Source organism: Megalobrama amblycephala, linkage group LG22 (genome assembly GCF_018812025.1).
Source record: "Megalobrama amblycephala isolate DHTTF-2021 linkage group LG22, ASM1881202v1, whole genome shotgun sequence".
In the NCBI taxonomy this organism is placed as follows: domain Eukaryota; kingdom Metazoa; phylum Chordata; class Actinopteri; order Cypriniformes; family Xenocyprididae; genus Megalobrama; species Megalobrama amblycephala.
The window spans coordinates 10,562,704-10,586,060 of NC_063065.1; the positions used below are offsets into that span (position 1 = coordinate 10,562,704).

The 23,357-nt window shown below is 37.6% G+C and overlaps 1 protein-coding gene across 1 annotated transcript in view; it reads right to left on the minus strand.

The window, feature by feature from the left end:
• vipr1b (vasoactive intestinal peptide receptor 1b) overlaps positions 1 to 23,357 on the minus strand; it is a 79,481-nt gene that overhangs the window by 15,930 nt on the left and 40,194 nt on the right. Inside the window, exons 5-6 of the mRNA XM_048174539.1 lie at positions 21,829 to 21,926; positions 8,042 to 8,177 (exon numbers count right to left, since the gene is read on the minus strand). Coding sequence (XP_048030496.1) covers positions 8,042 to 8,177; positions 21,829 to 21,926 — 234 coding nt within the window. The remainder of the gene's footprint in view (positions 1 to 8,041; positions 8,178 to 21,828; positions 21,927 to 23,357) is intronic.

Consider the following 23,357-nt stretch of genomic DNA (forward strand, 5'->3'; position numbering starts at 1 on the left):
TGACAGTTTACTTGTCTTTAATAATGTTTTAAATTTATATTAGTTAAGCTAGTAGTTTTTATCTGTGGTATCAAAATTGGCATAGAGAATTATGAATATTCACTGGTATTTAAAAGTTTGGTGTCATAACTGTCCGCTTTTGCAAAAACAGTAAAACATATATTTATGGCCAGTAAATTTTAAGTCAACAAAAGAAGATATATAGAAGAATGTTTGTAACCAAGCAGATCTTACCCCCCATTGACTACCATAGTATTTGTTTTCCTACTATGGTAGTCAATGGGGGGCGAGATCTGCTTGGTTACAAACATTCATCCAAATATCTTCCTTTGTTTCTCAGCAGAACAAATACATTTATACAGGTTTGGAACAATTTGAGGGTGAGTAAATGATGACAGAATTTTCATTTTTGGGTGAACTTTCCCTTTAAAAGCACCTATTACCTAGGGCTTCCAAAAGATTGATAGGTCGAGTTCAGACACCCACCTTGATTTTGAAAATATGTAGTTTTGTACATAACAATAAAACTCTCAGTCTTTCTAAAAATACTTCTTTGAGCTCCGTGATCTGAGGATCATAGAAAGATTAACACATCTTAAATTCTGTTCCTCTCTGCAACACTCTCAGAATGAGAGCTCCTGCCTTACAGGCAAAAGAAAAGAATTGGGTGGATGAAGCAATTGACAGTTTAGACAGCAGAAGGCTCTGAATGATGCTTTCTCCTTTTGGGCTTGTAAAATGAGGCAGCGCAGGATGAATGGATCCGGCTCATAGTTCTAATGCACACAAATCATCCCAAATTACTCTGAGAGCTGCAGCCTCTTGCTCAGGGCACATGGCCCTGAAATAAATAGAAAGCTTTCGCTGCAGGCTCAACTACACAAATGGCTAACAAACACCTTCTGCTGAGCCGGACCTCTCAACTGCTTTTTATAATGCATTTATTATGTATCATACATAAAACCACTCTGACTAATTCTTTTTGTAACACTGTTTTCATGGCAATCAGTCATTCTGCCATTGCCCATGGGCCTACTGTTATTTAGAGGTGAGAATAACGCTAATAAGTCAGCTTGACACATAACCTAGCTGTGAATATTTCACTGATTCCACAGTAGATTAGTAATATTTTTTTATGCAGATGAATGATATAAGGTGCTTTGAGGGGCACTGCTTAGTAGTTCTTTATAGAAATGTAAGCATTGTAATATATAGGCTCTGTAATGGGTGAAAAAAAACATGGATCCAAATCTCAGCCTAGCAAACTGATGTACGAATCAGTATGAATCGTAGATACAGATGTAAACTGTGGCTTTTGCAATTTATGTCAAGAGATGGTTATTCATTTGTTTTGGCACCAAAATAAGAATATGTTAGAATTTTTTGTGACTATTTTTTATTGTAAATTCTGAGGTAGAACCATTTTTCATAGACATTTTCATTTGACATTTTGTTCCACAGAAAAAGCCTGGAGCGACATGAATTTTCAGCAAATGACCCGTGAAAAGAGCAACTCGATTGGACTGTCTACATTTAAACATGTGCATCCTTTCTGCCACAGTGTTTCAGACCATTTCAAACCTTTTTGTACCTACAATCATTGTTGTAAAAAGCATTTTGCATTTAAAATCCACTTGCCTTAAAAGTCAATTGCTCAGTTTGAAAGAGAATCATACATCTGAAGATCTCACAGACGGCCTTGATCTATTGTAAATTCCTGCTCAAACTGCAGACATTGAGAGACAACAGATCTGAAAACTGGACACGTGTTACAGCAGGGCACTTTCCTTTAGAACAGTGGTCTCAATCTGCCGGCCCGCGGGCCATTTATGCATCTGCTTCAGCAAAGGATAAAATGATTTCTAGTTCTTGCATTAGCTCTACTACTAGATATATTTAAGGAGATGAAAAACAAAAAAACCCACTCTGTACAGCTATGATCAGCTGTTCGGCATTCTGAAAAGTTGAGATGTAGGCCTATTCATCTCGCCGCAGCATAGGCGCTGCTGAAAAAAGGAGCACGCCACACCACAGGAGCGTCAGCGACCACGTCGCTTCCATTATAAGCGTGCTTGCCCAGAGTAAAAGCACTTGCGCAAGTCGCGAGCGTCGATTTAAACCACCAAATCATGTCTGATGCAACCAATAAACGCTACCGATGCTCAAACGGCATCTTGTACAAATGTGGCTCAGCTGTGTGAGCAGAAGTGCTGCCAGGTGTCTGGCAATAAATAGAATAGTGCACAAATGTATTCAGGGATTGCATTTGTTCAGTACAGTGTTGTTCAGTGCAAGATTTTGTTGTTATTTAAACTAAAATAAAGTAAGGGAAAATATTTGCACTAACTGTTAAAAACTAACACTGTATGTAACAATGATAGAGACACTGCTGTTTACATTTTTTAAGTATGACAAAAATATTTTAGTAATGAAATTTAAAGTACATGAGAAATAATTAAAGGAAAGGAAATTTTCAGAAATTTTGCGCTTTCTTGTGCTTGAATGTTAAAATGGCCCTCCTATGAGGTGTCAATCACAGCAATGCCCCCCAGCCAATTTGAGTTTGAGACCCCTGCTTTAGAAGCACACTCACTCTATACATTGTGATAAGAAGCCACATTTATTGAGAGGTTTATCCTCCTTTGTCAAGTTCAATCAATAGTCAACTCAACAGCTGAGTCATCTCAGAAAATGTCCTTCACTATTACTAGCAGTCAGGCAGTAGCGTGTTTACCCACCACGCAAAGCACGCAATTGCGTTGGGCCCCGAGATTTTTCCCTAGGGAGAAATGATTTCCGTATATCCGCTTAAAAAAGCGATCTGGCGCTCTTTAATGTGTCCTGACAGATTAATGACAGTTAAAGAGAAGAGGCAGTCTGACGCACACGTGAACTGATCCTCTCCTCTGCTTTAATACAAGTTACACCGCAAAATAAACATGAATGAACACCTAAAGGTATGTTAAAAGATACAGAACAACTTACCAAAATCCATATCATGTCTCGTGTAATCCCTTACTCAGTGTTCAACCACGGAAAGACAGTAATAAAAAAGCTAGTAAACAAACAAACGTAGCGTCACATTTACCTCAGAACAAGCATATTCAGTGACCATAAACTTGTTAGTCAGCTAGAAAAATTAACTCTAGAGAGGAGCATTTGGCTAAATATATGCACCATATTACATATTAATTATAATTTTTTAATGTTCTTTAATCACCTATATAATGCATGTTTGAATAAATCCGTCAAGTTGACAGCCACCATTTAATTGTTCTATATTTAAGAAAACGAATTGGAGTAGAAATCATTTTAAAGTTAGTAGGCCTATTATAACTTTATTATTATAAAAATTTTAAGTTTGTAAACAAATTGGTTAGTTTTAACCTTCAATGTTAATGTAGTACCAACTGATTCCCATGTGTATTATACAGCATTAGTTGCCATGTACTGTTATACAGTATATCCAAAATAAATGATTGACTCAAATTGCATAACTATGATGATGGCAGGAAATGGTGCAAAACAGAGTCCAAACAGGGTGATATTGTGACATACTGATAAGCCTCATCTTTCCATTGTTAATAATAGTTGCAACTTGCACTCTTAAATGTGCATTGAAAATTGCCAGCTGATAAAACCTATGATCCAGGGACAATATTCATATAACATCTAAGGCTCTTAACTGGCTGAGTTAGATGGTGATTGACACTAAACAGTATAAAATCAGTCCAGTCTCTCCAGCTGTAAATTTCATTGGCTGTTAAAGTCTTGTGTTGCTTATAATAAATTGACATGTTGATAACACACACATACACATTGTTTCAGAATTACATGTAGCCTAGATCAGATGCATTCGATGCATTTAGTGAGTGTGGTGGTGCTTATGGGGTGTCACTCTGGGACGGGTGAGTATGAGGCTGGAAGGGAAAAATCACAGTATACTCACTACAGAAAAGTAGACTACAGACCCCTCAACCCTGCCCCTGAACACGCTTGCTGGGGCCCCCTCCTGGATATTTGGTTAGGGCCCCCAATAACCTAAACACGCCCCTGCAGTCAGGCGATGATGATTGGAACAACCCTGCTAAATATTGTGAAACTGATTCATCTCATTTTTAACTAAATAGCTAAAACAAACATGAATTGATCCAGACTGGTTTAAGCTGATTTGGTGCAGGTCTAGATGGAAACATGAAAAATTTATCTGACCAGTTTTGCTGTTTTACTTGCATGGTCTAATTTTATTTTTTTTCCCTTTTACCTGTTTTTTTATTTATTTATTTATTTTATTTATTACTACTTTTGCTTTTTTACTTACATGATCTAATGTTAATTTAGTCACTGTCACTCTTGCTTTTTACTAGTTTTACTAGTTTTGTTGTTTTACTTGCATGGTCTAATTTTAATTTTGTCACTGACACTCTTTTACTTGCTTTTTACTAGTTTTACTGTTTTACTTGCATGGTCTAATTTTAATTCTGTCACTGTCACTCTTTTACTTGCTTTTTTACTACTTTTACTTTTTTACTTGCATGGTCTAATTTTAATTTTGTCACTGACACTCTTTTACTTGCTTTTTACTAATTTTACTTTTTTACTTGCATGGTCTAATTTTAATTTTGTCACTGACACTCTTTTACTTGCTTTTTACTAGTTTTACTGTTTTACTTGCATGGTCTAATTTTAATTCTGTCACTGACACTCTTTTACTTGCTTTTTACTAATTTTACTTTTTTACTTGCATGGTCTAATGTTAATTTTGTCACTGACACTCTTTTACTTGCTTTTTACTAGTTTTACTGTTTTACTTGCATGGTCTAATTTTAATTCTGTCACTGTCACTCTTTTACTTGCTTTTTTACTACTTTTACATTTTACTTGCATGGTCTAATTTTAATTTTGTCACTGACACTCTTTTACTTGCTTTTTACTAATTTTACTTTTTTACTTGCATGGTCTAATGTTAATTTTGTAACTGTTCTTTTACTTGCTTTTTTACTACTTTTACTTTTTTTACTTGCATGGTCTAATTTTAATTCTGTCACTGTCACTCTTTTACTTGCTTTTATTTTACTAGTTTTACTAGTTTTGCTGTTTTACTTTCATGGTCTAATTTTAATTTTGTCACTGTCACCCTTTTTTTTCTTTTTTTTTTACTACTTTTGCTTTTTTACTTACATGCTCTAATGTTAATTTAGTCACTGTCACTCTTGCTTTTTACTAGTTTTACTGCTTTACTTGCATGGTCTAATTTTAATTTTATCACTGTCACTCTTTTACTTGCTTTTTTACTACTTTTACTTTTTTACTTGCATGGTCTAATTAGGGCCCAAGCGAAAATTCGCGCAGGGCCCTCTTGTTCTTCTAAGGATTATTATTATTTTTTTTTTTTTTTTTTTTTTTTATTTTTTTTTCCGTCTTCCGGGGCTTTTTGGGGCCTTAACATGCTCAAAAACTCTTGAAAATTGGCACACACATTGGAATCCGCGGCCATTAGGACGCCGGAGAGGCTGGTACCCGGGCGTGGCAGGGGGGCTCGACAGCGCCCCCTTGAAAAAAGTCTGAAAATTTGGTCCATATATTAAACACGCTTGCACGTATTAGTATGAAACTCAGTACACATATAGACCTCATCGGGCCGAACAACTTTCGTGCTCTAAGTTAAACACCACGCCAACAGGAAGTCAGCTATTAAGGGTTGTTTGAAAAACGCATGCTCTGGAATTTGATATACTCCTCCTAGACGATTAATCCGATCGCCACCAAACTCGGTCAGCATGAAGTCAAGACACTGATGATTAAAAATTGCCAGGGGATTTTTGATATCTCGAACGGTTTGGCCGTGGCGAGGCAACGAATTTATGGCGAGAAAAAGGAAACAGGAAATGTGTTATAACGTCTGCATACATATATTGATCTTTATGAAACTTCACGAGTGTGTTCGTTATAGGAGTCTGATCACATGGATGTGACTATTGTGAGTCAAAGTTATAGCGCCACCAACTGGCAGCAGGAAGTGTATCACTTTTTGAAATGTTTTGAGATCACCCTCTTATTTTTACCTGATTTGCTTCAAACTTCATCAGTGTAATGTCAATACACAGCAGATGTAGACCTATGACAGGATTTTTGATATTTGAAATATTGTTGCCATGGCAACAGGTCAAACTGTAATAATATTCTTGAGTGTTTTTGAGGCTCTTAACATGCTTCAAATTGCATGAAACTCGACACACACATCAATATTGTCAACCAGTAGACATGGACAAAGCCATAGAAATGGGCGTGGTGGAGGGGCTCAGTAGCGCCACCTTTTGACAAAAGTGGGGGGGTTAGTTTTTCCTACAATCACCAAACTCGGTACACATATTGTTCTCATCAAGCCGGACAATTTTCTAATTTACATTCATTAGCTCCGACCAACAGGAAGTCAGCTATTTTGGTTTGAATGTTAATTTTTTGAAAAAACAGGCTATGAATTTTATACTACTGCTCCTACAGGGTTTATCCAATTTACACCAAACTTTTTTTAACTTGTTGCTAACACATTGAAGTTGTTTAATTGCAAACGGATTTTGGATATCTCAAACGGTTTGGCCGTGGCGAGGCAACGAATTTATGGCAAGAAAAGGGAAACAAAGTGTTATAACTTCTGCATACATTAATTGATTTTGATGAAACTTCGGCTTAGTCTTCGTTGTACAAGGCTGATCACATGGATGTGACTATTGTGATTCAAAGTAATAGCGCCACCAACTGGAAGCAGAAAATGTGTCACTTTCAGCATACATTGAGATCACCCTCTTATTTTTACCTGATTTGCTTCAAAATTCATCAGAATAATGTTAAAACTTGGCACATGTAATCCTTTGAAAATGGGCAGGGAGGAGGGGCTCTATAGTGGCACCTTGTAGTGCAGTAAATGTGGAGTGAATTTGACATAGTCCTTTGATGTTTAACCGTTTTAAGTGCCTATTGCCCGCTGTGCACAGTTGCCCTGAAGCCACCGGGGTGGCGGTGCCACCGGGCTTGGGCCCGCCATCGCTGCTCGCAGCTATATTGTTACTTTTGTAACTGTCACTCTTTTACTTGCTTTTTTACTAGTTTTACTAGTTTTGTTGTTTTACTTGCATGGTCTAACTTTAATTTTGTCACTGACACTCTTTTACCAGCTTTTTACTAGTTTTACTTGCATGGTCTAATTTTAACTTTGTCACGGTCACTCTTTTACCTGCTTTTTTAAACTACTTTTGCTATTTTACTTGCATGGTCTAATGATAATTTTGTCACTGTCACTCTTTTACCTGATTTTTTAGTTTAAATTTTGTCACTTCCCCCATCTGCTATTACACATTTCTGTTGGTTGGTTTGTCGTTTGGGGCTAGTATGGTGTTTAAGCAAAACATAGCTGGTGAGACTAGTCAACCAGCTATAGTCCTGGTGGAGTTTCTTGAAATGTTACTGGTTAAACTAGATAAGAAGCTTAGTGGGACACTAGCAAACCAGTATACATCAGTTTGCCAGCACAGTAGTGTAAAACTAGCACAAAAGAAATACCCTATGGTGTCAGTGTAAAAAATGACCCAAAATTCACATCACATTTTGTGATTTTGCAATGTTGTGAAAGAAAAATCTGTGAAATTGAATTGGCTTGAGGGCCTACAACAATAACAGTGGGAGTATACGCCATCCAGAATGATTGGAACAAGCACTTTAGCAAGCTGGTTCAAACAGAGGTCACCAACAGCAGTAAATTCAGCAGCGAGTGTGAAGTTATGCCCGTGGATGTTTAGCAGCAGACATAACAGTCGAGAGGCCCAAGACACTTCTGTTAACACACCACGAGACCCATGAGTATGAAAAAAATGTAAACGTGGTCAGTTGGGATATACTATATTTATGCTGATTACTAACAATGCTAGATGAATACTTGGTTTGCTGCGTGTGGATCTCACATGGTTTGCTAACTGAAACTATTACAGACTGCTGAGGGATCTATGAGAAAATAAATAAATAGACTGTGCAAAAATGAACTTACAGAGCCAGTGGAGCAGTTGTCAGACTCTTGAACAACATCATACAGCACCGCATCTTTGACGAAGACAGCAATGGCTTTCAAAATAAAGGACACGAACAGGTGCATGTGGATGTAGTTCCGCGTGCAGTGGAGTTTCCTGAGGGAATACAAGGAATACAATCAGCCACACTTACGGACTGAACCTAAAATATGTTAAGCCTGAATGGGAAGTCCCCTGCCCCCTAATTACACCCTGTCCTTGGAACTAATAACGGAAAAAATGACAGCTAATTACACTACAAATGAAATCCTAATTGAGCTGTCCTTCAAAGGGGTTCGTTTAACAGATAATTTGTTGCATTGTGTTGTCCATTTCACACATTGTCATTTCTACTTACTGTAAACATGGGAATTCACAAAATCTGATTTAAAATTCAAAGTAGCTGCTCATGTCCAACATGCTTATTTAATATTTTTGAGCTATGGCATGCAGACAAAATACTGACCTCACTGCATCTACTCTGTGGAAGAAAGAAAGTCATATTTGGAGGGTTTGGGTTTGGAGGCATAAAAGAGTGAGTAAATAATGTCATAATATTCATTTAATGGGGAACTATTCTTTTAAGAATACATCCAGGCACTCTGATATCCCAGAACACCCTGAACATTATTTCTTTTGTTTATATTGTCTATACCTCACACTTGTAGAACAGCTGACACTTTTTTAAACACTGGGTTCTTTCTGAGCGCTGGTGCAAAGAAAAGATTAATATTCTACAGTTTGTTACATCTTTAAAGCTGTCATGCTGTAGAGACCGTTAGATTATAACACAATACAAGACAATACAAAATATTACCAAAGAAAAAGTAATGTTGCTGGGCTTCAACACTTTTTGCAAATTGATTGCTGGGTTCCCTATCAGAATAATCTAAATAAACCCCATTGTCACTCATGACTATGAAAGAAATAATATGTATTTGATTAAAAAAAAAAACAATCATATTGTGGAATTAATAATATTATAATAATATTGTGACACCATTTTCTTCTAGAGCTGCTGTACAGCCAAAATGATGTTCCTTCTATCACTGTAAAGCTTCTTTGACACAATCTGCACTGTAAAAAGCACTATATAAATAAAGGTGACTTGACTTGGAATAGTATTAAAATTTGCAGTCTTCAGTGTCACATGATCCTTTCAAAAATAAATCTAAAATGCTGATTTGGTGCTGAGGAACATTTCTTATTATCAATGTTGAAAACATTTGTGCTGCTTAATAAACGATGCATTTTCTTCAGGATTCTTTGATGAATAGAAAGTTGAACAGAATTTTTTGGAACAACTTTCGATCATTTTAAAGCATCCTTGCTGAAGTAGTAATTTCTGTTAAAAGAAAAAATATTTTTATATGTAATTAATTTAATTGACCTCAAAATTTTTAATGGTAATGTACTTCTCACACAGCTATATTTAAAAAATGTACATAAACTACTGTATTGTCACATATGTAATGTCATTATCTCACCACAAGAGGTATTATCACTGGTCTACTGAATTTGGGGACAAGGAATGCATGTAATGAAGACCTGTAAATAATTTAAAGTAAACATAGCTTTCACTAGCTTATTATTAACTCTTGTGCTGTGTTGAAAACACTGTAACACCTTTGTGTTCCCAGTCAAAACATGTATTTACTTGTTATGTATTTATTTTTGGAACTGATTGATCATAGGCCTCATTGATCTGAGCTTATGCACCTCAGTTTTTGATTGAAAAGAAACACTCAAAACATTATTTGTAGATAAATTTGTCAATATTCAACAAAATATGGAAAATAATTGCACTGTTTATCAAACTAGTGTGCTTTAATGTTTAACAGGTATGTTTGTTTTGAAATGGTGTTAATCATTTGTCAACAAATAAAACCTTATTGAAAAGTGTTACCAGTCATTCTTTTGTCTACCAATTTCATCATTGAAAAGTCTTTTCATATTGAGTTTCCTAGAATTTGTTTTTTGTCTGGTTTTTGACTTACGGTATTGGATTTTCATTTGTCTACCTTCATTGGTGATGTCTTACTTCAATTTGTAATAATTATGTGTCCAGTAAGATGAATTCTAAACAATGTGTGGAAAAGTTACTATTGATTACTCCAGAAATCCAATTGTTTTGTTTCTGTGGCAAAAGCCTGCTGAGATGGGTCAAAAATATTATACATTATAGCAGGCCGAAATCAATGAATCTCGCTTTTGTGGTTACTGCAGCATCTACTTTTCGACTTTTTTAGTTGTAGCTAAAAGTAAAACTCAAAAACATTGGTTTTTATATAAGTTGCCGTTCTCATTGCATAACATTGCAGTTCTCCCTGACTGACTTTAACTTTACATTCATTTGAGTTAAAGGTCAAATCAGTATGTTTCCTTTAACCTAGCACTCATGCACAGGCATGATGTCTCTGGTTTGCTCATTTCACATGCTGTGATCTGACACTATCAGCATGATTTTACAGATACACAGGCCTATGTTGCGTCTCTAGTGTGTGGCCATCTGCAGGATCACCTTGACATATACCACTGACAGATTTAGACACTACAAAATTTTTACCAAGTGTTTCTTGGTAAGGGAACAATTTAATTAGACCGCAGATTGTCTTTCCACCAAGCAATGACAACTTGTGACCCGAGTCATTCAATGGAGTGGGAGCAAGTGTTCAAACCGGCAATAATAACCTGAGGTGTGATCAGGTCTTCAGCCCCTGTCAGTCCCTGAAATCCCACATCAGACTGATATAGTCTTGGTTAAGACTGCTTAAGCCTGCAGTTCAAGTGCAGATAGTGTTAAGAGATGGGATTAGGACTGATTACATTGCTGCAGAGCGGAACATGAGCAGCTTTACTGAGGAGCAGTACTCTGGTGATACACATGAACCTTATTACTGATGGGAATGACAGCATTTAGGGTGGGTTGTGGTGTATTTAAAGCTCAGGTTGGTAATCAGAAGGGGAAGCTATGAACTATCATATTTGTACCCTTGAGCAAAGCACTTTAACCCCAGGATGCTCCAGGGAGGATTGACGCTGTAATAAGTGTGCTGTGAATTGCTGTAAGTATCCGTTTATGACTGTTTACAGCAGAACTTATGCATTTTTATAGGTCAGCCTTGGCGAACTGATGCGAACCAGAGGCAGTCCTGGTTTTTGGAGTCATGTCCCCAAAAATGTCCTCATTTTATAGCACATTCTAAACAGCCTGCATATTACAATGAAAAAAAGCCAGACCAACATAGCCTGTTGGTTAGCAGACCGTACAGTGAATATTTTAAAGAGGCTATAAGAAGGCTATATTGTCATGTATTAATTGCTTTTTTTTATTGCCAATGTGTGAACAGCTTCTAATGAAACATAAAAAACAAGACCTTTCCCCACTTCCTAGGTTGTCTATGAAAGCAAGTATTTTTATGTGAAGGACTCAGGACGTTTTTGCTGGGAAAATCAAAAGGATGTGACATTTACGTGCGCTCCCAAGAGCCTCTCTTCCGTTCAATGACACATATGAAATGAATGCTTATACAATGTTCAGGATAATGCTGAAAGAGCCATTCTGTACTGTCAATGTGTCATGTAAAGAAAAGGGATTATTTCAAACTATAGTCTGACATAGCCAGATCTATATAGTCTATAGTCTTAAACTTTATAACCAAACAGTGCTATTTTAATTACCTCATCTGTCATCATGAGGCTGGTGAATTGCTTGTGCTAACATACTCACATCACTATGATCAGATGCTTTCTTAACTGCTGTTTTCTCATGCTGTCATTTTTTTGTTGTGTTTATTTTGTTATTGAGAGGAAAGTGCACAGCACAGCACGGATGGTGTCAGGATGTTTGTTAAAAATCTATTGCTCAAAGGTATTTCCAACTTCTTTTACTTTTAAGTGAAGAACAAAAAAGAACTTTGTCGTTACGTGTGCATGAGTGCGAGCACAAGCAATAAGTTGCTGGCTGCAGTTCACATAATTGCCACAGGTGTCGCTAATAACAGAGGTTTCTAAATTCTACATACAGTATCGCTACTTTAATCAACAGAGGAGACTGCAAGCTACACTGATTACTTGGTCGATCTTACTGAACTTAACAAAATTACTAATTACTGAAGAACTTAACCTGGACACAATATTATTATCATCAATTATCAATCGTTATCGGTTAGGGGTGTAACAATATATCACAGTACGATATTTGGCGATGCAAAAATGTTACCGTTATGTATTGTAGAGTGAAAGGGCTCCTCATAGTACTGCTGTTGTTACTGACAATGCACGCAACATGGAGGTGGCAGTGAGAGAAGCCGGGTTGTCACCGCATATTAAAGGGATAGTTCACCCAAAAATGAAAATTTGATGTTTATCTGCTTACCCCCAGGGCACCCAAGATGTAGGTGACTTTGTTTCTTCAGTAGAACACAAATGATGATTTTTAACTCCAACCGTTGACGTCTGTCAGTCAAATAATGCGAGTGAATGGTAACTCAATTTATGTTTAACAATTTTTATTGGGTTTTTTCTTAAAACAAGTAGGATTTCAACAGCACATAGTGGATCATATATATACAAAAATGTAATGGCTGTATAATACAAGTATTAACCAAGATAACATAAACCCCACCACCCCAACCCACCCATCCCACCCAACCATCCCTATTGTCCCTATAGATCCAGATCTTCTCAAGAATGATTGTCCGTTGAAGTTATAGTCCAACTAATAATTATAAGAGGAGAATTTACAGGATAGCATAAGTTTGCAAAGTAAGTGGTCGCCTGACCAGCAATGGAAAGGGTGGAAGACATTAAATCATACTAATAAAAATAAAATATTACTAAGAGTAAGCATTCAATGTAAAAAAAAAAAAAAAGGGGGGGGGGGGGGGGGATGGGTGCTGCCGCAAAACTATGATGATAATACATTAATCATTCTTATTTAATGGAGTTTGCAAGTTCTCATAGTACTCCAGAAAGGGGGTCCAGATCTTTCTGAATGTTTGGATAGAGCCTTTAAGGGTATATCTGATCTTCTCAAGTTTTAGAAAATGCATTACATCACAAACCCATCTTCTGAAGCTAGGGGGTGCTTGTTCCTTCCAGGAGAGTAGGATGAGACGCCTAGCAATCAAGGAAGTGAATGCTATAATTGGGCTGTTTTGGGGGAGAATTTCAGGGATAAACCCAAAGAGGGCAGTTACAGGGTTGGGGATAATGTTTTTTTGAAGCATAATATTGTAGGCGCCAAAAATATTGGTCCAGAACGTATTTAGTCTAGGGCAAGACCAGAACATATGTATACAATCTGCTGGCTGGCCTTTACAGCGAGGGCATGAGGGATCGACATTAGGAAAGATTTTCACCAACCTTGTCTTAGTCAAGTGTACTCTTAAAACTATTTTAAGTTGAATCACGTTGTGCCTGGCACAAGGAGAGGAGGTATGAATTGAGTCAAGCACAGCCTTCCAATGATCATTTGTAAATTCCTCCCCGAAATCGTTCTCCCACGAACTCCTGACATCTTGCAAAGAATGTGGGGAGACATTGCTGATACAGAGAGTAGAGATTAGGCCTTTACGTGAAGGGGGTAATGAGAGAATATGATCGATTGTATTGCTCGCTGGAAAGTCTGGAAAGGAGGATATATTTTTCTGGACAAAGTGTTTAATTTGGAGAAATCTAAAGAAGTGGGAAGGAGGTAAGTCAAATAATTGAGAGAGTTGGGCAAAAGACACAAACTTGCCATCTACATAGAGACTAGAGATAGAATTTATGCCCTTCGAGGCCCAAGTTCTAAAGGTCGAGTCTGTGAGAGAGGGGGGGAAACTATAATTATTCTTTATGGGAGAATACACCAACATTGTCTGCAACTTGAAGTGTCTTCTGAATTGAGACCAAATTCTAATAGAATGACAGACCACCGGGTTAGCACAAAATTGGCTTCGAGGTGGGGGGCGTGGGGCACAAAGCACGGCGCCCGGATCAAATGGGCTAGAGGCAATCTCCATCCGTATCCAGGCCCCATTCCCACTGTAGCCCCCCGCTCCCAACCAATGCAGCATTGTCTTTATATTGCATGCCCAATAATAGTAAATAAAATTGGGTAAAGGTAGACCGGCCAACTTTTTAGGTTTTTGGAGGGCGCTTCTTTTGATTCTAGGCGGTTTGCCATTCCAAATAAAGGAGGATACATTACTCTCCAATAAACTGAAGAATGATTTTTTAATCAGAATGGGGATATTTTGGAAGAGGTACATAAATTTTGGTAATATAATCATTTTAATAAGATTAATTCGTCCTGCTAGGGACAGCGGGAGATTCATCCATCTAGCCATATCTTTTTTACATTTTTCAAACAAGATATTAAAATTTTTAGTGAAGAGGGAAGGAAAAGTTTGAGTAATCTCTACCCCGAGATACTTAAAGCCCTTGTTAACAATTCTAAATGGGAAATGTGATGCCGGTATTAAAGTGGCTGCATTGTTGAGAGGGAACATTTCACTTTTTTCAAAATTGATTTTATAGCCGGAGAGGTTTCCGAATTGAGTCAGAATGTTGAGAATGGAAGGAACAGAGCCCAGTGGGTCTGAGACATATAAGAGGATGTCATCTGCATAAAGGGATGTTTTATGTAGAAGGCCCCAAGGCTCTATGCCCCGGAAGTCCTCAGATTGTCTAAGAGCAATGGCCAGTGGCTCGATGGCAATGGCAAAAAGTAAAGGAGATAAACTGCAACCTTGACGTGTGCCTCTGCCTAGAGAGAAGTACTCTGATTGCTGTCCATTAGTAATTACTGTGGCAGAAGGGTGAGAGTAGCAGAGTTTTATCCAGGAGATAAAGAAGTCTCCAAATCCGAATTTCCTTAAAGTTGCAAACAAATATTGCCATTCAACCCGATCTAACTCTTTTTCAGCGTCAAGAGATATAACAATTTCCGGAGAGCGGGATGGGGGGGAATAAACAATATTTAGGAGTCTTCTGAAATTTGAACTAGAGTGCCTATTTAGAATGAAGCCAGTTTGGTCTTCTGTGATAATATGTGGAATTACTGTTTCCAATCTAGCCGCCAAAACCTTAGATAGAATTTTATAATCCACGTTCAACAGGGAGATTGGGCGATAGGAGGAGCATTGAAGTGGATCTTTTCCCCCTTTGGGTAGCAAAGTAATTGCGGCTTGTCGCAGGGTAGGTGGGAGCTGCCCGGATGATAGAGATTCATTAAACATAGTCTGGAGCAGAGGGCATAGCATAGGTGCAAATTTTTTGTAAAATTCGGAGGAATACCCATCCGGACCAGGTGCTTTGTTGCTTTTAAGAGAGTTGATAGCTTTTAGAATCTCTATATTGGAGATTGCACCTTCCAGTAGTGGTTTTTGTTCAGATGAAATAGAGGGAAAGTGAAGGTTTTCAAGGAACTGATTGAGCTGAGAAGGGTTACCCTCACATTCGGAGCTATATAATTTACTGTAATATTGTTTAAAAATATTATTAATTTCCAGGTAGTCTGTTCTGGTCTCCCCCGTTTGATCATAAATCTTGGGAATAAGGTGAGATGATTGGGCCTGGCGAGCTTGTTGGGCAAGTAGCCTGCCAGCCTTATCCCCGGATTCATAAAGTTTAGATCTCACTTTAGTAAGTAAATAAGATGCCTTATCTGTGGAGAGTAAATCATATTCTGTCTGTAATCGGAGTCTCTCTTTGAAAAGTGTTGGGGATGGAGAGGAGGAGTATTGATTATCAATCTCTGCAATAGCTCGTGAGATATCCTTGAATTTTGAGTCTCTTGTTTTTTTTGTCCTAGAAGAGTATTCAATTATTTGTCCCCGTAAATAGGCCTTGAGAGTTTCCCAAAAGGTAGAATGAGAGATGTCTGGGGAGGTATTAGTTTCAATAAAAAAGTTAATTTGGGAGGAAACATGATTTACAAATTGTTTATCAGCAATGAGGAGGGGGTTAAGCCTCCAATTGCGGGATGGTCTAAGACAGTTAGGTAAGCCTATGTGAAATGAGACAGCACCATGGTCTGAGATGGTGATGCTATGATAAGAGACAGAGCTAACATATCCCAGCAGTCTATCATCTACAAGAAAGTAGTCAATACGAGTATAGGTGTGATGGACATTAGAGAAGAAGGAAAAGACTTTTTGATTATTAAATTTAAATCTCCAAATGTCCGAGACACCATTATGAGCTACAAAATCATTGATAATTTTCGCGGATTTAGTGAGGGGTTGAACCTTGTTTGATGATCTGTCTAGTACAGTGTTGAGTACACAGTTAAAGTCCCCCCCTATTATTAACTTATAGTTATTGTCACAGGGGATAGCGGAGAATAATTTGTTAAAAAAGTTGTAATCATCATAGTTAGGAGCGTACACATTAATCAAAATAACAAGATTGGTGAATAGTCTGCCTTTTACAATGACGAATCTTCCATTTTTATCAGCAATCACTTCTTCAGCTTGAAAGGGAATGTCCTTATGAACAAGGATTGCTGTCCCTCTGGCCTTAAAATTAAATTTGGAGTGGAACACTTGCCCAACCCAGCCCCTTTTAAGATAGTTGATATGGTCATTCTTAAGGTGGGTTTCCTGTAAAAAGGCTATGTCTGATTTTAGTTGTTGTAGGTAGGATGTTATTTTTTGCCTTTTCAACCAGGTATTCATCCCCTTGGTGTTTAGAGAAACAAAATGAATGGGCCGATTTTGGTTGGAACTAGTTTTGGATGTCCTCATTCAGTAAATTATGGGGGTGTAAATAAAGTGCGGCCGCATAAGCAGGGAAGGGGAACGAAAAAAAAAAAAAAAAAAAAAAAAAACATCTGGAAGGGGACAGGGAACATGAAAAGAACTCAAAGCTACCAGCTTAAAGAACACCAAACTTACACTAGAACTCTGTTTTACAAAGAAACAATGCAGTTAAGACTATTACATATTCTAACATGTTTGTGCAAAGACGCTATGTGACAAATATAAACAATTAGAACAACTGAGAGCTGTAGCCCTCAACATAAGTGAATATTTATGTGAGGTAGACAGAACAGCTATAGCATTTGGAGGAAAATGCAACGGGAGAACAGGGAACTGTCCAGGGACCTTCATTTCCGTATGCCAATGCTAGAGTTTGTGTCTGAGTGTGCGTGCAAACGCGCAGAAATGGGGCATATACGAACGCGAGCGCGGTTGTAGGGAAGCGCGTCCACCTCAGTAATCCATCATGTAAATCAGGGAATGGTTGATTTCCGGATTAGACAACGCAGAGTGATGAAAACACAAAGCTCTCCAGCATCAGAAAGTCCACCTTTAACTCAGAGAAATTCTAACGGCGTCAAAATTAGTGTTTCACGAAGTAGAGGAAGTAGAAGGAATACCTGGCCGATTATTTTGCAGAAAGGCTGAAACTTCTTCAGGGGAGGCGAAAGTTACTTTCTGACCGTTTTTGTCAGTGACTTGAAGTTTGGCAGGAAAAAACATCCGATATGCTAATCCAGCGTTTCTCAGCTGCGATTTCACTGTATAGTACGCTGTTCTTTTCTTGGAAACCTCCGCGCTGTAGTCGGGGTAGATGTGTACCTCAGAGCCGCGAAAGGAGAGGGGCCCAGTCTCTCTAGCCAGTTTCAGGATGCGCTCTTTGTCCTGGTAACGGTGAATCCGTGCAATGAAAGGGCGCGGTGGGTCATCCTGTTTCCTGCGAGAAAAGGCTACTCTGTGCGCCCTGTCAACGGATGGAGGTGAGGAAAAAGCTTCCTCGCCAAAAATTTCAGCCAAGAATACCTCCATGTAAGCTGTAGGCTGCGATCCCTCAACTTTTTCAGGTAAGCCGGTTACCCGGATATTATTGCGCCTCGATCTATTTTCAAGATCGTCTGTCTTAAGTTTGAGGGCCTCGTTATCTTTGGACAGAGTCGCGCAGGTCGCTTCCAGGGTCAGCAGTCTGGATTCCATGTCGTTAAGTGACGTTTCCATCTGTTGGATGGTCTGGTCATGCCTATCAATCGTTGCTCGGTCAGCAGAAAGTTGAACAGACAATTTGGTTATAATGCGGTCCTCCATTGAGTTGAGGAGTTTTTCCATATCAGCCAGGGTTAGCGGCGTGTTATTAGCAGCATGCGGTTCATTTTGATTAGCCTGCGAACCGGCATCGTGATTATCATCAGATGAGCCCTCTGCGGGTTGGTTTTGCTTTTTGGTCGGTTTCCCCATGATTAATATGCATTCACACAGGCTTGCTCAAGTTGACTGTAATAATAATGCGTGTAATAGTCGAATTTAGAGAGGATTTCAACAGAGCTCTCCCTAGCTTGCGACCTACCACAACATCGCCCAAACCGGAAGTCCCGGTAACTCAATTTATAAGAGTCAAAAAACATGCATAGACAAATCCAAATTAAACCCTGCGGCTTGTGACGACACACTGGTGTCCTAAGACATAAAACGATCGGTTTGTGCGAGAAACCGAACAGTATTTATATAATTTTTTACCTCTAATACACCACTATGTCCAACTGTGTTGGGTTTAATTTGCATTTGTCTATGCATGTTTTTTGACTCTTATAAATTGTGTTACCATTCACTCACATTATTTGACTGACAGACGTCAACGGTTGCAGTTAAAAATCATCATTTGTGTTCTACTGAAGAAACAAAGTCACCTACATCTTGGATGCGCTGGGGGTAAGCAGATAAACATAAAATTTTTGGGTGAACTATCCCTTTAAGGGTGTGTCTCAATCAGCTCTCTAGTTCAGTAAGGGTTTCGTGCACACATCGAATCTTGCAAGCAGATTTAAATGTTTCTCGTGTCAGTCTCTCACTTGGTCGTGTGAGAAAAGTCGTGGTTTCCTTTCACCACAGAGCCACAGCAACAGCTGTGTTCACGGAAAAGCAAAATATGCTTGCGATGCTTAGCTTTAAGAAGTTCTGTCTTAGGCTTCTTAATTCTAAGTTCATGTTAAATGTAACTTCTTTTTTTTCAGTGACAGACAGACCTATTCAGCTGTTAATTTGAATACAGAAGGTTTTTATTAAACCTTGAAATGTGATCTTGTATGTACAACAAAGAAAGTTACTGAAATTAATGTTTTTTAAATAAATATGTTATTTGAATTTCAGTTTCATTTTTAAAATTCTGTTCAAAATATTGTGATACGTATCGTATCGTGAACCCAGTATCGAGTTATGTACCGTATCGTGACCTGAACATATCGTTACACCCCTATTATCGGTTTCTATTCATGTTAAAGGGTTATTTCAGTCAAAAACAAATATTCTGTCTTTAGTTGCTCACTGTTAAAGGTACAATTTGTAAGATATTCGCAGTAAAATATCCAAAAACCACTAGGCTAGTGTTATATATTTTGTCCAGCTGATTACTAACAATATCTCTAATGTTTTCAACTACTTGTAAATCATGAGAAAATTCCCATTCTAAACAGTGACACGGGGCAGTGCAGTCGCCTGTCAATGATGTCAGTTACCCTTTGTTACCGCCTTTACTGACGTAGAAACCACATGACAACAGTGTCGTGGACAAATGCGGAAGTAGTGTCTAGCGTCCAGCAAACCACTAGCTTGCTTCAAGCAGTTCCTTATTTATTTCTTGCACGTTTTATGGTGGATTGTGTTACTTATTTATGGAACATAATTACTGTTTACCATCTGCCGCTGGTTCTGTCGACAAGGACAGCTCCCGTAAACGTAAGCGTACGGGCCAACCAAACGACCCAAGAAGAGTTTGGGACAAGAGGAGAGAAAGAGCGAGGATCAATATCGGTGTTGCATTTTATAGATGGAGAGAGCTTCGCGACAAACTTCACCTAGAAAGAGATGCCGATCTCGCTTATGTTTTACTCAACAGGTGAGTTGTTTTGATTCGTATCTTTACAGAAATTATAACGATTATAACGATCAACACGATTAGTATTATGGGGCATACACGCCAAACGCGGGGCATCGCGTCTCTAGACCCGCGCGAGGACGCGTCTGATCCATTGTTTATACATTTAAAAAAACTTTACCTCATCCGTTAAATCCATGATTTATCTTTCCGTCTGATTGATGGCCGTCAGCGGTTGGGTAGAAGACAACAAATCCCATCATTCCACGCACCTTCTTAGCGTCATCAAACCACGCGATTGTTATTGTATTAGTAGTGCGCCCTCTAGTGGCAGGTCCTACAAATTGTACCTTTAAGTTGTTCCAAACTCATAAAACTTTAATTCATCTTCGAAGCGCAAATAATATATTTAATGAAATCTGAGCGCTTTCTGTCCGTTCCCCCAAACTCTGTTGGTTCAAAACATTCATAAAGAGAACTTTAAAACAGTCCATATGAATAGAGCGTTTTAATCCAAATCTTCTGAAGAGACATGATTGCTTTATATGATGAACAGGTTTAATTTAAGCTAAAATCCAACACACACACACACACACACACACACACACACATCTTAACTATATCGTGGGTGAGATACAGGTATGTATTCCAATATGAATAATAAAAACTAAACTAAACAATAACACTTGCAACAATTACATTTGCAGAAAGTACATACTTTAAATACTCAAAATAAGACTAAAATGCAAATTTATTGTCTTCATTTTTTAATTATTAATTATTATTAATTATTATATTACCCACAAATAAAAAACAAAACATGCAAAATTTATTGTCCTCATTTTTGAATTCATAGAACCGATATTCCAGTGATAGTATTTTGACAACTGAACTAGGAAATGTCCCTGGTTTCCATTTCAGAAATCTGGTCACCTTATTATGAACAAGATACATCCATAGCAGTTACTACATGAGCCACCAAAACAGCATCATAAATAGCCTAATCCACTACAAACGTATGCAATGTTTAATTCATACATAAATAATGTTGACTATATGTTTTGAATGCTTACTTGGTGCCATGTAAATGGTTTTAAATGGTGTTTGTGGTTTAAAGTATCACATGGGTTTATTCATGAGCACTCTAATTCTCTAATGGCAGGGAGTCTTCTTTGGTTTAGATGAAATGTGTGTGATGGAAAATACATGTAAGAAAGCTCTTATCTCTGTCATTAGCAGGGAGTTCTGCCTCTAGTGAGCCAGATCAATCACTGTAGTCTCACGACGGAAGCATGTTGTTCGCTGCTTAATCCTCGACAGCTTCAGTGATTCAGTGACTCGCTTCATGAAACCCCATGGTGCATTTAGGGTTGGCTTTAACCGCTAATGAAGCACTGTTTTTTGTGTTTAAAGCCTGTTAACCATTAGCTTAATCAAAATGTCATCCTTGATATATATATATATATACCTTGTATTTGTAACCTGTTCTTGGACACTGTTCATGCAATTAATTTATAAGAAGATGTTAAAATAAGTAAATGATATTAGCTCACTCTCAGTTCATTTGAACTGCCATTTTTCCTAGAAATAATTGCCTTGGATGGGTTCTTTAAAACTAGTTAAAGCAAATACGATACTAGAACAAACATAATACATCTAAAACAATTTTACTTGTGTCCTTGTCACATGCATGTACAGTAGTTACTATAGTAATAACTATAAATTATGCATAATTACATGCATCTAACCCTAAATCAAAACCCTATTCTTAACCCTAACTCTATAGTAAGTACATTTAGTTAATTAATATTACTCAGTGCATAAATGTATAATTACACTGTAACAAGGACAACAAAATAAAGTCTAACCACAATGTCTTGGCAAGGGTTAGATCTATATGTAAGCATAGTTTGACAAATATAGAATTTCTTACCTGAATATACAAAGTATTACAATGGCAGTAGTGAGAGAAATGAGAGAAACACTGTGTCCAATGGTGTAGCCAATCTTTACCGACCTGAAGAAACTATCCTGCAAAAGAAAAGAAAGAATGTGTTCACTAGTTAAAATAGCACTGGAATCAGTTTAATTCTGAGTAATTCTGAGAATTGAAGAATTGAAAAGTTTTTTATTTCAAACAAATGCTGTTCTTTTAAACTTTTTTTTTTATATTTAGTTCTGTTCAGTTTGATCGTGTTTTAGTTTTCCCTGTTCCTGTTTGCCTGTGTTCTATTTCCTTATTAGTTTCCATAGTTACTCATCTGTTGTCACAGTTTCTAATAAGATACTTACCTGTTTTTGTTGATCTCCATCATCATCGTGCAATTTACTACAGCAACTAAACGTTACACAATAACATTTCACAATAGTTCTGTTTTACTGTGTTCGATCAAATAAATGCAGCCTAGGTGAGCATAAGAGACTTTTTTCTAAAGCATTACAAATTTGTAATGACAGTAGTGTATAAAACCTTTTGATTAAGGTGTTATATTTCTTAAAGGTCCCATTCTTCGTGATCCCATGTTTCAAACTTTAGTTAGTGTGTAATGTTGTTGTTAGAGTATAAATAAAATCTGTAAAATTTTAAAGCTCAAAGTTCAATGCCAAGCGAGAAATTTTATCTAACAGAAGTCGCCTACATTGAACGGCCAGTTTGGACTACATCCCTCTACTTCCTTCTTTAATGACGTCACTAAAACAGTTTTTTGACTAACCTCCGCCCACAGGAATACACAAGAGTTGCGTTTGTAGAGTGTGTTTGTCGCCATGTCGTCGAAACGCTGTTATTTTCATCCCGCAGTCCAATCACCGGGTCTGATTCCGGCTCAAATTGATAGGGTAAAATTAAAGACATGTTTACAATAACACTGAGCGCGTGCATCTCCACGTTATGGTAAGAGGCGTGACCTTTCCGGGCAAGGTTCGCTAAGGTGCTGTCGAATCACAACACAGGAACCGCTGGCACAATCAAAACTCGTTACGTATTTCTGAAGGAGGGACTTCATAGAACAAGGAAGTCATCAGCCCGTTTTTATGACAGTGGAAACAGCGGTATACAGATAAGTAAATTATGTGAAAAATACTGTGTTTTTTTACACGCGAAACATGAACACATGTTATATTGCACACTATAAACACAATCAAAGCTTCAAAAAACCACGAAAAATTTTAACTTTAACATCACTGTATGCACTTTCTAGCAAACCATTCTTTTAAAAGCAAGACATTTACATTTTGCCTTGGTCTAAAAAAAGTACTTCACATGCAGTATGTTAGTATTGTGTTCAATAAAAGATTTTGCTACAAGATTTTGAATATAAGATTTTTAAAAAGCACACTGCTATCAGTATGTATGACAACAAGGGTCAAAACATGCATTCACTGCCCCTCAAAAAATCTTCACAAACATTACAGCTCATAAAAACAACAACCTTGGTATCTGACCCTAACTCTTTTTGTCCA